This window comes from Clupea harengus, chromosome 20 (assembly GCF_900700415.2).
Source record: "Clupea harengus chromosome 20, Ch_v2.0.2, whole genome shotgun sequence".
NCBI lineage: Eukaryota > Metazoa > Chordata > Actinopteri > Clupeiformes > Clupeidae > Clupea > Clupea harengus.
In genome coordinates, this window is record NC_045171.1 from 5164425 (window position 1) to 5184017 (window position 19593).

The window sequence follows — 19593 nt, forward strand, 5'->3', positions numbered from 1 at the left end:
ATTGTATTCATTTACAACATATTTGTTGCCAAAGAGAGAACCTATGCATAATTTTTTGAGAGTGATGTTTTGAGCGGTTACCTTTAAAAAAAACTCATGCGTGCTCATGTCACTCCAGCTGTTTTTATGGGTCACATTTCTCCTAATTCTTTAATGGCGAGATAAAAATAGCACCAGAAAATAAAATGTCCAGCCTTAGATTAAGAGAATGTCATGATAGCGAGTAGATTACCGTCTGAAATGGGCTGCTGGGCTGCCTCAGCCTTGAAAACACTGCCTGGTGGATTTACTGCATGTACATCTTCTTTAATGCTCCGTAATCCCAAATTGGGTCATGATAGGCCCTGCTGGAGCGCGTGGTTTGTGTGAGATGGGTTGTGCGTATAATAAGCGTTAGTGCATACATTACATTGAATGGTCTCATGGCCAAGATGACCTCAAAAGGTACGTGTGCATCGAGGATTCTGCAAATCTGTGAAACGACAGATTTCACGTGTGGCCTTTGTGCCATGCGAATGTGTCGGTGACCTTCAGAGCCTTTTGAAATTGTAATCTGGAGATTTTTTTCCCGTCTCTTTTTGTCCACATCTTTTTGTCCACATCACCTTCCTGTATCGCCAGACGTAAACGGATCACTCCTAGCAAACTGGGCTATTATTCTAGCATCATAACTACCTGGGCCGAGGTCGGAGAACCGGTCTGGGATCTTTCCCCCTTTGGTTGAAGTATTTCATGGTAGAATATTTACTGGATTATGTGTCATAACCGTTGTTACACTCTGGGCCTCTGCATTACTATCTCATTGTTTGGGGGACATTGGGATGAAACAAGCTGACTGTGCCGATACGTCTAATTAGTTTGGTATTACACAGTTCCGTCCTTTTCTACGCTTCTGACAGCATTTGTTTTTCAGCCTCCTCTGACAACTGTCAGAATAATTGCAACTCATGTCACCCATCAGTCAAGAAACACTCAAAACAACTCCGACCAATTAAAAACTCAGCCCGCTGTCAATCATGCAAACTCTCCTCAAGCTACATGTCCAAATATCTTTTTTTCTCCTCAGAAGTCCTGACTGAAAGCCCTTGGTTTATGCTGACCAGAAATCCTTCAATCCTCATCTACTCAGAGAAGAAGATGATTCGCACTTCCTCCTTGATCGGCGGCACTGCGCTAACAGCGTCCTTGCCAGACAAGGTGAGTGCACCCTTCGCCAGTGTCCCAACACTTGTCAAAACTGTGTGCTGCTCGCGTGAAGCCGGGGTGAGGATGCCGCCTGTAATCAGAAATGATTAGCCCCCCCATAATAGGCTTGTCAGGCTGTAAACCTGGGCTGTCTGTTTGCCAGAAGCCTTTTCCTTCTATGCACTCAGGTAGAGGACATGTGTCTGAAGCTGATACATTGGCATACTCCCCTCAGAAACTCTATCTGCGGAGAACTCAGAGAGAGAAAGAGATGGAGAGAGAGAGAGAGAGGGAGAGAGGAAGAGAGAGAGAGAGTGAGGGAGAGAGGAAGAGAGAGAGAGGGAGAGGGAGAGAGGAAGAGAGAAAGAGGGAGAGTGAGAGAGAGGGAGCGATTATGGAGATATCAGGCCTGGCTCATTCATTATCAGAGAGAGTGATGGAGGGAGAGAGAGAGAGAGAGAGAGGGAGAGAGGAAGAGAGAGAGAGTGAGGGAGGGAGAGAGAGAGAGAGAGGGAGAGAGAGTGATTCTGGAGATATCAGGACTGGCTCATTCATTATCGGCTGAATGTTAATGATCTTGGGCAATGTCATCACAACGGACTCAAACTTTTAACAATGAGAGCAAAGACTCTTGAGATATTGCTTAATGTTGGTTAACTATGAACGTTTGTGAACTATAAAACACAATCATTACCCAAAACACCATTATGGCCATATGGAGTTTGGACTTGAAAAAAAAAGTAACATTTTTATAGTCCGACTGTCATGCTGCGATTAGGAAGAACTTGACTTATCTCTTCACGTGTTTCAGAATCACCTCCAGCCAGTGGCTGCTGACAGCAGCTTTGCCCTTAAACAGATGCATTACAGGTGTGTCCCATTGCGTTCACCTGCTGCCTAGATCTACGTTCTCTTGTCTCTCTGGGGGAAGGATTTGGGTCACCCCAGGGGCCAGTGGGGTGGGTCACAATATAAAAGGGACAAAAAATGAAAGTTTCATTATTGATATGCTGGAAATTGCTTTCCAGAGTTGTGATGGTATCAGGGCTAGGGGGCACGGAGGGGTTTGTGGGTAATTTATTTCTCTTACATTTCCTTTTATCAGCCGTCCAGGGAAAGGTGCATTCATGCGCAGGTTTGGCTAATATGTTTTCTACATGGAACGGAATGCACAAACACGTAGAGATGGATTTTCAAATGTTGTTGTGGGCCAGTCTGAATGTAATCACCCTTGAGGGACATCTCCGAGCCGCCTCTCTGTCATTTCTGGGTCATAGCGTTGTCACTCTGAATAGCAGCATCTCTGGCTCCATCTCATTCAGTGGCATCTATCATGGACTCTTAGCAGCCGTCCCCCACACACCATTTACGGAGTGCATTGGCTCCGGCTTCCACACGGAGACATCCACACACTGTATGGTGACATTGTGTTTTTTTATCATGTTACACCTTGTGTGGTTGGGTTTACGGCTGCACACACGGCACACATCATTATGCTGTTTGAATGCCGGCAAACCATTGGGGTGCTGTGTAGAAGAAAGTGGAGTGGGAAGCAAAGAAGAGCACAGAAAGAAAGAGAGAGAGAGAGAAAGAAAGAGAGAGAAAGAAAGAGAGAGAAAGGACCAAAAGGGAGGAATAAAGAAATGACTCACAGCTCTCAAGCTGCATGGTACAGGTTTGAACGTCCATTGGGAAATTCTTCAAGTCCATTGGGCAGGACAAGATGAGTGTGAGCCTGAAAGGAAGAGAACCAAAGAGAGAAGAGAGGATGGAGACAGGGCTGTTGGTGGCAAGCGAAGTAGGAGGCATGCAAAAGCAGATAGAAAAGAAGCCAAAACGAAAGAGGAAAGGACATGGAGTCCAAAAAAAAAAGAACTCAACAATCACACATTTAATCTCCTTTCCGCCATGTGAGTTATGTGTCTAGTGTGGCCCAACTGTTACATCATCCTTTTTTGTATTCTTTTTTTTTTTTATTCCTTAAGGAAATGATAATCCAAGTTACTCAGTGATTTGCAAACTAATTGCTGAACAAAAGCACCTCCTTTTTTATTTATGGCAAAGCTTGTGCATTAAGCCTTCGTGGAGCCTAGGGAAGGAGCCGAAGCTATTAAAGAGTTTGGACGGGGTGGAGGTTGGGGTCTGTGTAATTACCTGCAGTAATGCACCGCTTCAAGCAAAGACAAGAGCCACAAGCACTACACGTGGAGCAGCCAATTTCTATTGCGCTGTGATAAGGCGAAATCCAAGCCTCTGGAAAACAGCCCCCCACCCCGTTCTCTCACACGTGCACTGATTGATGAACCTTTTAAGGTCTCCAGCACATGTAATTTATGCCTGGTCTGGACAAGGCCCCAGAGCGTGGCTTTTCGTATGGTGCTCAATGATTTGTTTGCGAATAAATACACACATGCAATCAATATTTTGTGTCGCGCTGTGTATTTCCCACAGCAGGCTCCCCCCAAAAAAGCAGCTCAATAACAATAACCTGCTCAGAGTGGAGGGCTATGAGACTTCACATTCGTATTATTGTTTTGAATGGGATTATCTACGTGCCAAAACTCATGCTTTGCCTTAGATATATGACCTAACCACGTCATACCACAATTGTATTGTATTGAAAAATTGCATCTGGGCGTTAAAATCATAATTGTTTTCAGTGCAACAATGTATTTACAATGTATGTGTTCTTCGTTCAGGAAATATTAAATCCAGAATGATTGATTTTTTTTCATTTGCTATATAATTATATTTACATGACAGGGTATATTGGCCGGCTTATTTCATTCTCTAATAAAATACATAAATACCAATGCAACGGCTCAATGCTTATTTCTTGGTCACCGTTGTCACGTGCAACTACAGATGTTCCATTCTGTAACTCCATTTCGAGCGCTCTGGTTTACCTGATGCTGTAGAGCACATTCCCATTCTGAAATATGCGAAGCAGCTTGTTGTCCGTTGTGACCTCGTGGAAGTTTGCCCCCTTCTCGTTGGCGAAGAACAGGTCAGGCTTCCAGATGGAGTCCAACATGGAGGGGTCCAGGTCTAAGGAAGCATCAGGATACTCACTGTAGGCCAACCGGGGGTCATTCCAGTGTTGCCGTAGAAACACATTGAGTCTGTAGTCCTGTTGTGAGGAATTAACATAGTCTGTGTCAGCATGTTGGGGATTTGGAACCATTGAGAAGTAAAAAAAGAGAGATATTGTTCATTGTTCAGATGCATTGGTTAAGTTATTACAATCAGTGAAATAAATTGATTGTCTACAACCTAGAAATCATAGCTGAGTAGGAAACTCAAAAGGTAACCCTTTGTATGTCAGCCCTCACAAGGTTTCACGCACATCCCTTGCATCCATACCCTGACATGCATCTATAGGTTCTTCACAACATCAGACGGAATGGTAACATAAGACATACATGTAACATAATTCATTTATTAATTGTGCGATCTGTCATGATGCGTAACATGAAAGATCATTTCAGTTTTTCTCACCCCTGAAGAACCGATGAACCACAATAAGTTCTTAAAATGTTAAACCTAGTAGGCCACTGAACCCCACCAGAGAACCAAAGAAGCGCTGCCATTAAGGGAATATCTAGTGGCACTCCATCAAAGCCTAATGAATGAATATGTTTAATGGCTTTTCCCTGCGAGGGGAATTTCCTTCTCGCCACTCATGGCCCCTAACATATAGTGGCTGGACTGCTAATGAACTGGCCTTAATAGAGGATCCTGAGATGAGTATGCTGGGACTTCCTCAGGCAGTCATCCCACCCCGCCTAATCACACCACTGTCTTCGCACAAAGGGCAGGAGAGAACATTTATCACTCGAAACGATATCACCAGGCCAGAACAGCCATCTTGTTCTTCAACCCCATAGCTATGTGAAAGGCCAGGCGGACGGAGGGATTCCCACATGGTGTCTTTTGCTCAAGTATTTTTCTCCCGGGGTCCAGACACACTCTGCTGATCAAGCTAGCTGCCTCTTAAGTAAACTCAGGGGAGCGAGTGCTCATTTGAGAGATGTTGTCTTCCTCGCCGTTGTTTGACCCGTTCTATGCGTTTCCCCCCTACTTTCCCCAGCTCTTAATTGCTCGGTGCTGAGTCCATTATCTGCTCATCGGCTGATCCTGTGCTCGTAATGGGTGAAGCAAAAGGTCAGAGGTCGGATGAGCCCATGGGAATGGAGATGATGTTAAGCCATCTCGTCGAGGTCCAGAGGGTCCAGTGAAGTTAGGAGCTAATTAGTTAAATCTCCACTATTGTGGTAGGGTTTATGGATATAATTCAGATGCTCACTTACCATAGTTGTTTCTGTAATGGACCCAAAACTGTTGATAAATATATTACAGGTGACATTAACAGGAGGACCTGAGAAAACAAAGAAACAATTACACAATTTATACTCCATTGCTACAATTGCAAAATACTGTGAAATAATATTAAAATATGTTATAATATTGCTATTGTCTAAATTATGTAACTTGATTTTGATGTTATCTTAGTATGTTACATTTCACTCAATTTAACAACACATACGTCACATAATAAACACAAGAAATACTTTACTCTTTAGTCGTATTCAGGACATCTATCGATTTCACAAGCAAAGTTCCATGGGCTTACATATCGAAATCATAATAAATTCATGATATCAACAAAAGCATTTTCTTTTGCACTAAATACATTACTGATTATTTCAATTTCATGAATTTCAGTTTAAAATGATCTTATACTTCTATGGTGCTCCAAACTGTTGTTATTAAACAGTAATAAATACTTAATTAACAACAAAACATAAAACATCTGGATCTCATAATCAAACAATGCCGTTTTACTCGTATATATTAAGAGTAACGTAAGGCAACACTGACACATATAACTATGTTGTCGCCAGAAATATTGAAGAAAGGGTACTAAACGTAATTGCAGTAAATGTGAAGTCTGGAGAACTGCAGTGGTAGCGTTCTTTCTCTTATACTGTGGCATGGTGTGCAGGGAGAGACATTATGAATCTATGGCTATATGTGCCAGGCTGTTTTTCACCTCATTTAGCTTGTGTCAATCAAAAGCTGCGTGGCCATTAACACTAAGATGTGCCATCTGTGGCGAGATTAACCCTGTGAGTGGATTAACACTATGAGGGACAGAGAGTTGGACAGAGAGTTGCCAGTTGTTCTCAACCGGACTGAAAGGTGCTGAGATACAGGATGAAGAAACTCTCTGCTTCAGCGTCTGGATTTGCGTAGCGCTGGAATAAAAAGTAAAGTAGAGTAGAGCAGCACTGGGGTGTATCGCCAGAATGCAAAGGGATCAAGAAGAAAGGATTTGGCTGCAGAAAAAGATAACCTCACTTACTGTGTTTGAGTTGACTGTGATTATGATGCATTGTGAAAAAAAATACATGAAAATGCAGGTCCAGCACAGGTTGTTCTCACCCAGCCTAATTAATGGAGAAATACAGCGGTGGGGGAGTGAAGGTGAGGATGAAAGTGAATACTCAATCATGACGACTCTATGCAATCACCTTTGAAGTTTGGTCTGATGCGAGCGTCATAGCCAGAGGTTCTGCCCATGAGTTTGTCAAGGAAGTCGGATGGGGACGCGGACTTTTGGGCTTTGGAGCTGCTGGGTCTACATGAGGGAGAGGGGGGGGGGGGTAATTAAGGGAGAGAAGTAGAGGAAACAACAAAAAGCACATTATCAGAAAGTACCAGAAAGAGAAAAAAGGTCGTTTTCCCCCCTCCTAACATCATACATCCGTGATCATGTGAAATGAGCCGGACGATTTTATTCAGTTTTTGTGTTAAGTGTTTGATTAGGCTCAAAAACACCACCAGCTGGGAAATGCTAATTTGACAGTTAAAACTTTTTGATGGTTTTGTACCTCTCTGGGCTATGTGCTAATTTGGCAATTAAGACTGGGTTGGACAACAAGGGGTCCAATAGACCCCTGCCCCTCAGACACATACACACAATGAGCAATGAGCAAAGAGCAAAGCATTGAAATTAGGGCCCCATGACTCTTGGGAGCTATCCCTCCCTGCTCCTGCACAGGATAGACATTCAGGCCAAGGAGTGAGTGAGTGAGTGAGTGAGGGAGAGGAAGCGGGTGCTAACTCCCGCTGCTGACAGACTGATGGCTCAATTGAAATGCTGTGAATGTCACACCGGGGGAGAGCGCTTTGATTCCGGCTCCAGCCCTGGCAGAGTGTGCGTCTCACAACCCTACAGGCCACTGAAAGAAACCCCAGGGCCCAAGGGCCTGCCCTCCTGTGGATAACAACCCCCCGCCCCACGCCCCACGCCACCCCACCCTCTAAGCGCCCCACTGTATCGCTGCTGATTTCTCCCCAGCTCTTTTGATGCAATTGTGAGCAGATCAGTCATGACCCCCTCCCTCCCTTGCGCCTGTGAAGTCTTCGCGCCGGCCACCGTAAATCCTGCCCCCGAGGCTTCGCCGCGCTCCGTCTGTCTGTGTTCCGTGACTCATGTGGCTTGTAGACCCTGTGATCACGGAGCCCCCTGAACTCCTCTGAGTGCCTGCCCACGGTCTGAGGCTCGGTCCCTTTCTGCCATGCCGCTGCCGCCGCCGCCACACAGTGACTCACTCATCTTCGCCGTGGCGGAGTATACACGCGCGGCACACAACACGACGCCAATTTTAAATTCCAGTCATTATAGCTCGTTGGAAGTGTAAACGGGGAAATAAAGACCCACTGCCTCTGACTCACACTTCTGAGAGTTTGTTTTGTAAATAGCCTGCGAGAAGCTTGTGTTTTTTATTTTCCATCATCGCCGTCTACTCGATACTTGTGTTTTTCCTAGGAGGCAGAATCATGTTGAAGCATACATTTTTAAAGACGGTGGAGCAAAACAGCAGCGGAATTTTGATCTGCCTCTTGTTCTCGTGACTCTCGTCAGAACACATTCACTTGAGTTGGTCATTATTAAAGCCAGCCAGATCTATACCCGAGTCTTTCAAAAACTGCAATTTGCTAGGAGTTCTGTGCTCAGGTGCTCATCACCATTGTGTTCAAACCCCATGGACGGGTGGAGATTGAGATAGACAATACACCTCACATATCATCAAATGCATACAGCCTGCATACAGTTCATTTATGTCTTTGTGCATTTCTTGTCTCTGAAATGCATTTAAGCGACAAATCTGTTTTGTTGAGTTCCAAAAAAAATGCTGTTATGACAATCATATCTGATTTGACAACTGTGGAAAACTGATTTTCTCCAGGTGGAGGATTTGTCACTTGTGGCTTGGAGCATTCAAAAGCGAATTGGCTTGTGACAGTTATCTTTTTAGCCTTATTGAAATATTGACAAATGATAAACACGTCTCCTATGATTGCTCATGTTTAGTGTGCATCCCAGAATCATTTGAACAGGGAGGGGGGAGTGTCACCAACTATTCTGGAGGCAAATAGATCCACAAATAAAACACATTTATCTGGTGGGTGTACGTCTCATCCTGTGGTATTACCATCAGACATTTCTGGTCAGACACTATTTATGTTTATGCTAAGGGCAGATCCTGTTTATATCCTTTTAATGTGTTGAAACAAATGAAACAACAATAGTTTTTTTTTCAACAAAGAAAATATGTTATTTTTCACTGAAGTTGAACTCTCTGATTTGGTGAGCATGTTTTAAAGTTGCAATCCTTGCACTCCTCACCTTCGTCAAGCTGTTTGTCTAGTGTGTGCGCTCAAAAACCTTTCTCCCGGATCGAGAACCGAACTAATCAAACTTGTCAAACTTTGTAAGCATGGCTTCCATTTGTATTATGTTGGCTAGACCCTGATCATTATTGCCAAGGCAACACAGAAAACATTCACAATAGTGACATCACTTCACAGAGGTGTCTGACAAACTCCCTCACAAACACCAAGAGACGAGACAAGAGACTGCAGGAGGTCTATGTCAGTCTTGAAATGGTCTATAGCTCAGTGATATGTGATGACCACAGCACTTTCCTCACTGTCCTCCAGAGGAGTCATTTGTGGAGCCCCACTATGACCTCTCCGATACCCCTCATACATTTATAATTGGCTGCAGGCATATTCTTCAATGTGTAATTAGAAAAGACACAGATTTCTTTTCTTTTTTTAAGGGGAATAAAAACTGCCACCTGGGGAGAATAGAAGAAGAAAAGAAAAAAAGACACTCTGCTGAATCACCTGAAGTTTAATGTAAAGTGTTTAGCTCCTGTCTAACAGCGGCGGGGTGGCGGTGAGGGTGGCGGGGTCATGGGATGACCTTATAGCCCCCCCACCCCCCTCCACCCCTCCGCTCCTCCACTCCTCCATCCCTCCATCCCTCCACCCCCCCCTCCACTCCTCCATCCCTCCATCCCTCCATCCCTCCACTCCACCCCATCCCTCCATCCCATCCCCCCATCCCCCCCTCCATCCCATCCCCCCATCCCCCCCTCCATCCCTCCACTCCATCACCCCATCCCTTCACTCCATCCCTCCACCCCATCCCTCCATCCCTCCATCCCTCCACTCCACTCCATCCCTCCATCCCCCCTCCATCCCTCCATCCCCCCTCCATCCCTCCACTCCATCCCTCCATCCCTCCATCCCCCCCTCCATCCCTCCACTCCATCCCTCCACTCCATCCCTCCATCCCCCCACTCCATCCCTCCATCCCTCCATCCCCCCCTCCATCCCTTCTTGAATTGAATTGATGTACCCAGGCTTAATGTGAATATTCAGAGAAAGCAACATAAAAAAAGACAAACTATTGCTCAAGAAGGCCAGCATTTCAAGTCAATATTTTTTTGAATTGGCATGTCATCAACCAGTGATGTTGGACAAACCTGAGTAGGAACCTTCTTCCAGCATCTGCATACCTGTTCCCCACAGTCTGAAACAACCCTCACCCTCCGTGGAGCGCAGGGCTGCCCCTCATCTAATTGCCCCTCATCTAATTGCCCCCTTGTGCAGGTTACATAATGAGGGCACTGGCAGAGGCAGTGGATCGTGACCGCTAGCCGGTGGGAGGTACTGACATTTTTGTAGGTGTGAATATGAGATAAGACATTTTGACATGCATGATTTATAGATATGCTCCCTGATATTGAATTTGGGGTTCTTTGGGGAAGGCAGGTGCTGTAAAGCAGCTGCCATTTATTAAACACCCCGAGGAAAGAAACTATAAAAGTAGAGTTCGTGAAAACTGGTGTGTAGCCGTCTGAGAAGTTGTTAAATACACAGAAAGATAAAGAGCTCGACACCTAGTGAAATCTATACAGTAGAGTCTTTTGCAATTCCCAGAACATGCAATCAATACTTCAGAGTTCAATATAACACTCTGTCATAGAGTCTCTCTATATCGTTTAATATTTAATTCCCATGAATGTATGTAGACATCGAGATACTGAGGCCAGTGGTATTGGAGCGGTGAAGACTTGTTATCGTTCCATTTTCAGTGAACGATCTGAAGGTTTTATTTCAGATAAGACGTGGTGAATGTGGTAATCCACCATACAGTCGCACACAAAGAGCATCATTACCTCAGAATCCTGCACTCGCGTCAGGATTACAAACTGGAAAAAAAGAAAGAAACGTGGTTTCATTTTTTTCACTTTTGCTGGGAATCCCTGAGTCCGCTTATCGTGGTGTGTGTTGGGGTGTGACTTCATCAATTGATCCCCTGACAGTATTCATCTGGAGACTTTAGCAGCACATGGGCTGCATCAGCAGATCACAGTCAGACAGCCCAAATCAAAGAGACAGAACAGTCTTTACACCACGGCGAAGTGATGCAGTGATTTGGGTCGTTCTGTTGTGTTTGGCCTGGGTTCTCTCTCTGTGTGTGAAACGTGAGATTAGTCCGTGTTAACGTTGAACAGGAACAGATCCTGACACTATAGAACTATCAGCCGATATCACCATGTTTGGTGTTACTCCTCCCTGCCACAATAGGAGCATAAATATTTGGATCAATGTCTCTGCCAATGCTCCCACCAACAGGTATATTTCTGTGTTCTGGCAGCCCCAAGCATGCCTCAAAAACACCATCACTGACCTAATTTGCTATCTTGCTATCAGATGCTATCATGTGCAGGAGGAAGTCTAAGCGCTGCGGCAGCATGGCGTGATATGGCATGACAATGGGCTTGGGTGGGTAAGGGCTCGGGTACTGAGAGTTCCCTGACGGGGGTGCACGCAATAAATTATGCAGGTCGGCTCTGATGCAAACACACGGATATGGAGATAATGAGACAATAGGGGAAAAGACGGAATGCAAAATAAACACACACACACACACACACACACACACACACACACAGACACACACAGTCACACAAACACAGTCACACACACACACACACACACACACACACACACACACACACAGTCACTTAGACACACACACAGTCACACAGTCACACACACACACACACAGTCACACAAACCACAAGCATACCACCAACAAACTGAGTGTAGGATAAAGTATAATTACTATCTGTACATGGAAGCCAACAGTGAGGAGAATATGCAGTGTTGAACATGACCAATACACAGGTTTCAAGACAGGCCAGTTTCTTCACCCCTTATAATATCTACATGTACATGAGGGTATTATAATATTCTCTTTTTCCTCACATGAACAATATAAACACAACATGTGGGATACATGCAGAAAGGCCAGGCCTAAATAATGCATATTTGTCAAAAGATATTTAGCATATTAGAGAAACACTGAAGTCATTTTTTATTTCCTAGGTTGTTTCCCGGAGCAGATTAGTTTCAATTAGATGGAGCTCATATTCCACACTTGATTTGCAAACACATGCTGCTAATTGCTTTTCATTAGTGAGCCAGTGATCAGAATCCATTATTAATTTCGAACGTGTCCATTCTTCGGATTCAACCTGAGTTTGTTGAAAGCGCTGTCATCAGACGCCCATGCGTGAAATGTAGAGGATAACAGACGGGAAGAGCGAATTAAACAGATCATCCAACCTGTTGCAAACCATATGAACCTCCTCAGTGGAAACACACACACTGTAGCATAGCAACGACATCTCTCTCCTCTTTGTCCTTTGAATTGGACATTTTTCACATCTCTCTCAGAGCAAACACCGGAGCATCAAATGAGTAAACCTAATTCCTTAAATCCATGATAAAGGCTGACGGATGGTCAGGTACTCTAAAGGACTGGTCATGTTGGCATTTACAATAATGTATTGCTGATAGCTTGCTTTGGAGGTTTCATTAAAGCAAAACACCATATAGCCTGCTCTTTGTCAGACCCCTCGGCCCCTGTGTAAAGTATAAAGGTCTGCTCTCTTTTGATCAATAGTATCATTGGGGAATAGGATTTCGGAGCACATGGCAATTTTCTCACAGGCATTTTTCTTCTCCCATGTGACCACTGCCATTCGATGGTGATGACCCTTTCCATAGAGACATGGAGTGGCATTTTGTCCACAGAGGGGGCCTTCAATCATCACACACCCCTCCCCCCTTCCTGCCCCTTCCTCCCATGGAAGCATCAACACTGCAAACGCCTGGGCTAAAGAGACACATCTTGGAGATTTACCTGGGGTCAAGATGTGTTCATTGTGAGCAAGAGATTGAAACCAAGGCAAGATAGCCCCTGGAGAAGGCAGTCCTTTCCCACAGCAATGACAGGCTTTTGTTACGGAATGGCAGGCCTGGTGAAATAGCTCATCTGAGAAAAACAACTGGAAAGAAAAATCGTATGACCCAGCGTAGACTTCAAGGAAATGACGGGGAACCGGGGTGTGGATATTGTAGTCACAAGTAAACGTTCTTACAGATGCCCTGCAATCTGAGTCGTTACTGTGGTGTCACTATCAGGACTGACTTCCTAAACTAAATGTATCCAAATAAAAAAATACATTTGTCTCCAAATTATGACACTGAATAGGAATATTTTCGGGATTTTTGAATTCAGTATTTCATGAGAAGCGTTCTGTCTGATCTTTCCCCCTCTCTCACATCATTAAAGTTTAACGCTTGGAGGATCAATAGGGCTCCGCAGGCCTTCCTCTCTGCTCTGCTTTCACCTTTTGTTCGTGAGGCTTTGAGTCATTATTCTGCTCCAGGAATACCAGCAGTATTTTGTGCAGAACCTTGGGTTGTTGTACAAAAGAAATACCATGGGAACTGGGCTTGTATTGCAGTGGGAGTAGATATCATCCAGGGGAGAGGTTTGACCTTGAAGAGGCATGGACCTCACACCTATCCACCCCCATATCATCTCAAGTATATAACATAGGTACATTTCCATTGAAGAGACATGGAGCTCACACCTATCCACCCCCATATCATCTCAAGTATATAACATAGGTACATTTCCATTGCTTTTCATTGAGCTTCCTGCCAGATCTCATAGTTTATTTTAGCTGTTTCATTTTCAGAGTTTTTTTTTGTGTTGCTGTTGTTTTCTAGTTCACTTTCCGTGGAAGGGGTTGGTTTTGTGCATGAGTTGACACTGCCGAGACGAGACAGTACACACGCAGCCGTCTGACGGCCGAGCCGGAGGTTTAATCGTTCGTTTCTAATCCGTGCTAACCCAGAAAAGTCCACTGCTGACATCGGGCTGCGGTCGCTGTGCGTTTAGATTTGCAACATGATCTTCAATCTTGTGGGAATGAGGCTTGGCATCTCTGTGGGCCCCGTAAAAGAATAACGTTTCTAATCCAAGCCTGGCCTGTGTCACCAAAACAGTAGGGAGCCCTTTGATGCCAGATTTACCGTGGTGATGGGTCCCCCTCTCGCCAATCTGAATATCTGCACTTCTTTAAACTACTGATCCCTTCAGTTTGAAAGCTCCAGCTGTAATGCTGGCATTTCTCGTTAACATTTCTGGTTTATGAGCGCATACAGACTTAATTTACCGTCCCAGCCTCGCTGCATGTGTCGCTGTAACGTGATTAAAGTGGAGCAGAGGCTTAAGTTTCCCCCCGCTCATCACAACTTAATTACTGTTGCTGTGTTTTAATTGGTGTCCGACCAAAGGGGTCAAGAAACCTAGCACACTTTGCTCTTCCTGTTTATCTTCTCGGTTCTCATTTTTTCCTCCTGGTTTATCCTTGAGTCTCTTCCCTTTGTTCATAGAAAGAAGCAATTCAATTAATTTGAGTCTGTAATTAAATGTAAAAGGCTTGTATAACTTGATTAAAATTCAAACCAGAGAATATCAGAGAAACTAAATATAATTGAGTTTACCCTATGCAGAGTAACATTATCATCTCACTAATGACTGAAGGTGACTATGATTATTCTCATTATTTTAGTTAAAGTTTTTAAAAGTGCTCTTTAGAAATCTGAAGTCATCATAATATCCTCTTCTGAGATCACTTGCACATACCAGTAAAAAAAAAAAAGAAAAATGTAGCACTAAACTTTTAGAAAATGAATAGCTTATAGATTCCAGAAACTCAGTCTCCCTGGCCCTTCTGTTTTCCTTTCACCCTCTGGGGCAATTCAGAATCAGGCCTGCCTGCGTCCTGTCAGGCTGAGAGAGAGACTGCTCCCCAGGTCAGAGATAGACTCCCGGACACACTCCGGCTGCAGGAGTGATGTATGGAGTTGATGAGCCGGTGTGTGACATACTGCTTTAGTGGAATGATCAGCCTGAAACAGACAGGCTTGCTTTCGGTTCGTCAGCAGAGAGTTCTCAAAGTGTGGCATTGGTGTTTCTACTTTGTGTGTCTGTGTGTGTGTGTGTGTGTGTGTGTGTGTGTGTGTATGTGTGCCTTTTGTGTGTATGAGCAGGAAAAAGAGAGTCCACCCCTGCTGATCAACCTTCTGAATAAGTCCATCAAGTTTTACTTCTTCTGTGGCCCTTCTGCCCATACTGAGGAGTCACGAGGAGCAAAACAAATGAGAGGTAATACAACACCTTCACCCCAATAGTACCTCAACCTCTGAGCCATGCACCATGTGCCATGCACCATGCATAATGCGCCATGCACCATGCATCATGCACCATGCACCATGCACAAGACGTCTGAAAAGGTTGCAAGGACAGATGTAGAAACCCATTGCAGTCATAGTGAAGACACCCTAGTTTCCAAATGCGTGGAGACTGTGGTCTGGTGCTTTGTCAATATAGGGGTTGTTTTTTGTCAGAGTACTTTCCAGACCATCACTACCATATTGCCCTATGGACTACCGTCCTGTGTGGTGTCTATGTGTGCATCGCTTTTGTTTACACACAGGAGTTAGGAAAGGAGGCTGACACATCATGAGGAGAACGGTAAAATAATAATCTCTATCCAAAGCCTTCAGAGGGGTGTACCAGCAATGAAGACGAGCGTCACGGCTTTTAACTGCCTGAATAGCGTTTCGACCCCCTTCCCCAAGGTCGTGTGTCACGAGCCCAGGTAGAGTGCCTCACTCCACGGACTACATTAATATCAGGCCTGGAAGTGTTCACCACTCGCTCCCTGACGAATACCTGGTTACTGACAGGGGAATTTGCTTTCATTAAAGCTCCCCGCGCGCACTGAATGGAGTTTCCTGCCCCTGTCTGCTGTGCTTCACCTTGCCATTCCTCACGGGCTTAAAAAGCTGACTTGGGATATGCTGCGGCAGATGATCCCATTGATCAAGCCCGGGTGTTCATGTGTCTCTCAGCGTGTCTATTTGGCGTAATGAGATGCAGTGGCAGGAGAGATTGGGCCCGGAGAGCCTGGCTCAGACGCAGGCACGAGCTGAGGAGGCGCAGTCGGGCGATGGGTGGATATTGGCTGCTGCTGTCAGTAAGAGAAGCTGTATTTACACTTTTATGTGATGGACACCACTCTGGTTATTTGAAACACGACCTTCCCTCTCTCCATCACTCTCTTTCTCTCTCTCTCTTTCTCTCTCTCTCTCTCTCTCTCTCTCTGTGAGTAAGTGAGTAAGCGAGGGTACTGCTACATACAGTGGGCCTCGTGTATATAATCACAGCTACTCTCTGGTTGGTTCTGAATGATTAATTTGCTCCTCTACAACCTGCCCTGCATGAGTATGGATGTCGGTGCCACCTGCCCTGCATGAGGATGGATGTCGGTGCCACCTGGCATTCATCTCTTGCCCAGGCTCCAGCGCCTCTCCTGGCCGCTCCTCTCCGTATGATCAGGGACCTGCTGAGTCACAAGGCTAATCCCCCCCAACACCGACCCGGTTTCCTGGCACAGCGAGGCCCATGGGTCTCCCCCCTGAGCCTCCAGCCATGGGCCAAGAGAGCTTAAGCCAGCTCCTTCCTGACTTCCTCCTACCTTCTGTTGTGTAACGCTGGGCTTGAGACTCATTTAGCTTGAACTGCTGTTCTACTGCCTCTCACCTGTTTGGTAGCATGCCTTCATTATGGTTGGATGGCAGAGAGGTAGCCTGCCTGTGTATACGAGTTTGAGGGAAGTTGACATAAATTGCCTCCTTCTCTCTCTCTCTCTCTCACACACTCACACACACACACACACACACACACACACACACACACACACACACACACACACACACACACACACGCACGCACACACACATATAAACACAAATTCTCCCACCCCCACACATAAATACACTCTCACGCACTCTTTGCTTTTCACTAGTTGTATGCATGCGGTGGCGGGTGTTGACTTTGACTGTGCAAAAACCCTGGCAGAGGTTCCAGCTCTCTCATAAGCCTGACAGATGCACAATGGCAGATAACGTTGTCAAATTGCAATGTTTATATGTAACCAGAGGAAACCAAATGGAGAAACTCTCCCCACCACTGTTGAATCATAGGGACTTGGATACGACTCAAATACCCCCAGGATCAAAACAACAGTTCAGCTCAGCTCATTTTCTGAATAATGACAAATAACAGACATTTGATTGGAGATTCGTACCCATCCGCTGTCTAAATTTTTTTAAGCTAGAGACTCAATACGTGCGCAAGAAAAAATAAATAAATTAGTAATCATATCCATTTTGACTCCAGACTTGCCATCAAAGAGTTTCTATTACCTGGTGTGTTAGAACTGCTGAGCTCTCTTTTGTTCTCTTCAAAAGAAATCTGGCACCAACAACAAAAGCTTTATATTATTAAACTGGCAGGACTAATGAGAAGAGGCCGCGGGTCTGAGAAGCTTAGCACTTTGGACTTCTTTGTGTTACATCTTCACATGGTTCAGGTGCGGCAACGTGGTTCGACATTATCAGAATGTATTCCTTTGGGCCCCTGAGAGTGTCGAGGTGAAAAAAATCAAAGCGCTCTCTGTGTTTAAGAAGGGGCCGGGGTGCAGTGCATCATATTGAGCTCAATCAGTCAGCGAAACAGATTAGAGTTCACAGAGCCACGCCTCATGTGTGCAGATGTGTCTGGTTTGCACAGCGTGAGAGATACGAGGAGACTCAAAATAAACATTGTCTGGGCTTTTTTTTCTTCATTTATTTGTTTCTGTGAGTGTTTGTGCATCTATTTTTGTCCCGCTAAGCTTTGCATTTACTCCTGGCACATCAAGGCTAGTGATGACTCACTTTCTATACAAAAAAGATAGAGCCAGCATTCAGCTAGTTCAGCTAGCTTGTATGCAAACCCACTATGGCAAACCCTCAAGACTGGTAAAGCCGTTTTTATATGCCTAAATATTCTAAACATGCTTTGGATTTATATAATTTGTCACCTATCTGTGTGAGTCTACATGTCTGAGTGGTTACCCCCATCATACTCATTGTTCTGTACTTGTAAGTAGTCTTCCCAGGGACTTTCAGTAAGTCAGATTTAGTGTTTTGAAACATTCAAACTTAATGTAACTGTAAGTCTCCTTCCCTCCCTGAATAACCCCTCTCTGTTGTCAGATGTATGTACTCATGAGCCAAACAAACTCCTATATTTGCAAGCTGAGGGTAAACTCTTTCAGATATGTCATCACTAAAAGCCCTCTAAGTTTGCCTGATCTATGCAGCCAGGTATGTGTCCAAGGTTACAGTGAGTTGAGTAGCCTTTGAGGCTGAGGATCAATATCAGCTAGATACAATAGATGGATCAATATCAGCTAGATACAATAGGTTAGAAACCAAACTGTGAAATGACCAGGTATTTCACTTCAGCCATAGAGGGGACAGAAGGGGAAATTAAAAATAGATTTTTTTCTCCTAAGGATAATTCTTTGAGAAATTTTAATGTTCAACACCACTGAATCATTTCTAAGAACACTGTTAATTAACAAATATGTAACATTCAAACTTTCATTTAAGCTTAACTAAGTTTAACAATCTGAATGAGTGACTTGATCTGTCACACCAACGTTAGGGTTGAATTGCTTTCCATTTGTACCTGTATCAAATGTGTGTTTTCTGACAGCTCTTCAGTACAGACCTATGAGGTAAGAGCTCCACAAACTCAAGATAAAATACTTTCCCTTGCAACATAGGTCACATTGTTTGATGGGCCAAGCTTGGAAATACACAGTCCCGCCACAGATAATCTTGAGTGGGTGGCTGTATGCTCAATCGTATTGTGTGTGTGTGTGTGTGTGTGTGTGTGTGTGTGTGCGTGTGTGTGTGTGTGTGTGTGTGTGTGTGTGTGTGTGTGTGTGTGTGCGTGTGTGTGTGTGTGTGCGTGCGTGTTGGTGTGTGTGTGTGTGTGTGTGTGTGTGTGTGTGAGAGAGTGGGTGGCTGTGTGCTCAATCGTATTTCTCTGTGAAGTGCCTGAGGAAGTGTTGCCAGCCTTTAGAGAAATCAGTGACGGAGCCTCTCCTGGACTTCCTCCCAGTCTCGGTAAGCCTTGCTGGGCCGGCTTTGACCAGGAGAGCGTCTCTCTCTCCTCTACATCTCCCGAGCTGTGCTGCATGGAGAAAGGCAGACTCTCGTCCTCTCGTGCTGTTAACTGACACAGAGGGCTCTGGTGCTTTGAGTGCACTCCACAGTAAGACTTGTGGAGACTTATGATTTGTCAGATTTGTTTCTTTTTTTCTTTTCGTTTTTGCCGAAGGGAGTGTGGCATGTTGGGGAGGTGATTGATGGGGGGGGGGGGGGAGAAGGGGTGAACAGTGTGGCAGCAGCATTAGAGTAGTCTACTGCTCACCTGGAGCTGTCAGCTTTCAGACATGAACACCTGCCAGCTTTGTCTAAGAGAAGCTCTCCCTCAGAGACCAGGTGTGCAGCATGACCGCCAGCCGCTCCTGTCCTCATTTGACCGTTTCCAAATAACATTTGGAGGCGCTCTGTGCCACCCCGCTGCTGATAAATAAAAATGACCAAAAACCCTCGCCAGCTCTCTGAGAAAAAGGTTCGTGCGTGAAGCCCCCAGGTGGACTGCTGTGACAGAAAAAAAAAACCTGCAAAAAAAACAATCAGACGAAGAAAAAAAAAAACGTTCAGCCGTGACGCTCGTCCTCCGAAAAGGCAAACAGAGTCTTGACCTCTAGCAGC

General features: G+C 44.9%; 1 protein-coding gene across 2 annotated transcripts in view; it reads right to left on the bottom strand.

The window, feature by feature from the left end:
- Positions 1 to 19593, bottom strand: part of glra4a (glycine receptor, alpha 4a) — a 39368-nt gene that overhangs the window by 7918 nt on the left and 11857 nt on the right. For both annotated transcript variants that reach the window (XM_031587544.2, XM_031587543.2), the window contains exons 2-5: positions 6720 to 6826; positions 5496 to 5563; positions 4092 to 4315; positions 2838 to 2920 (exon numbers count right to left, since the gene is read on the bottom strand). In XM_031587544.2, coding sequence (XP_031443404.1) covers positions 2838 to 2920; positions 4092 to 4315; positions 5496 to 5563; positions 6720 to 6826 — 482 coding nt within the window. The remainder of the gene's footprint in view (positions 1 to 2837; positions 2921 to 4091; positions 4316 to 5495; positions 5564 to 6719; positions 6827 to 19593) is intronic.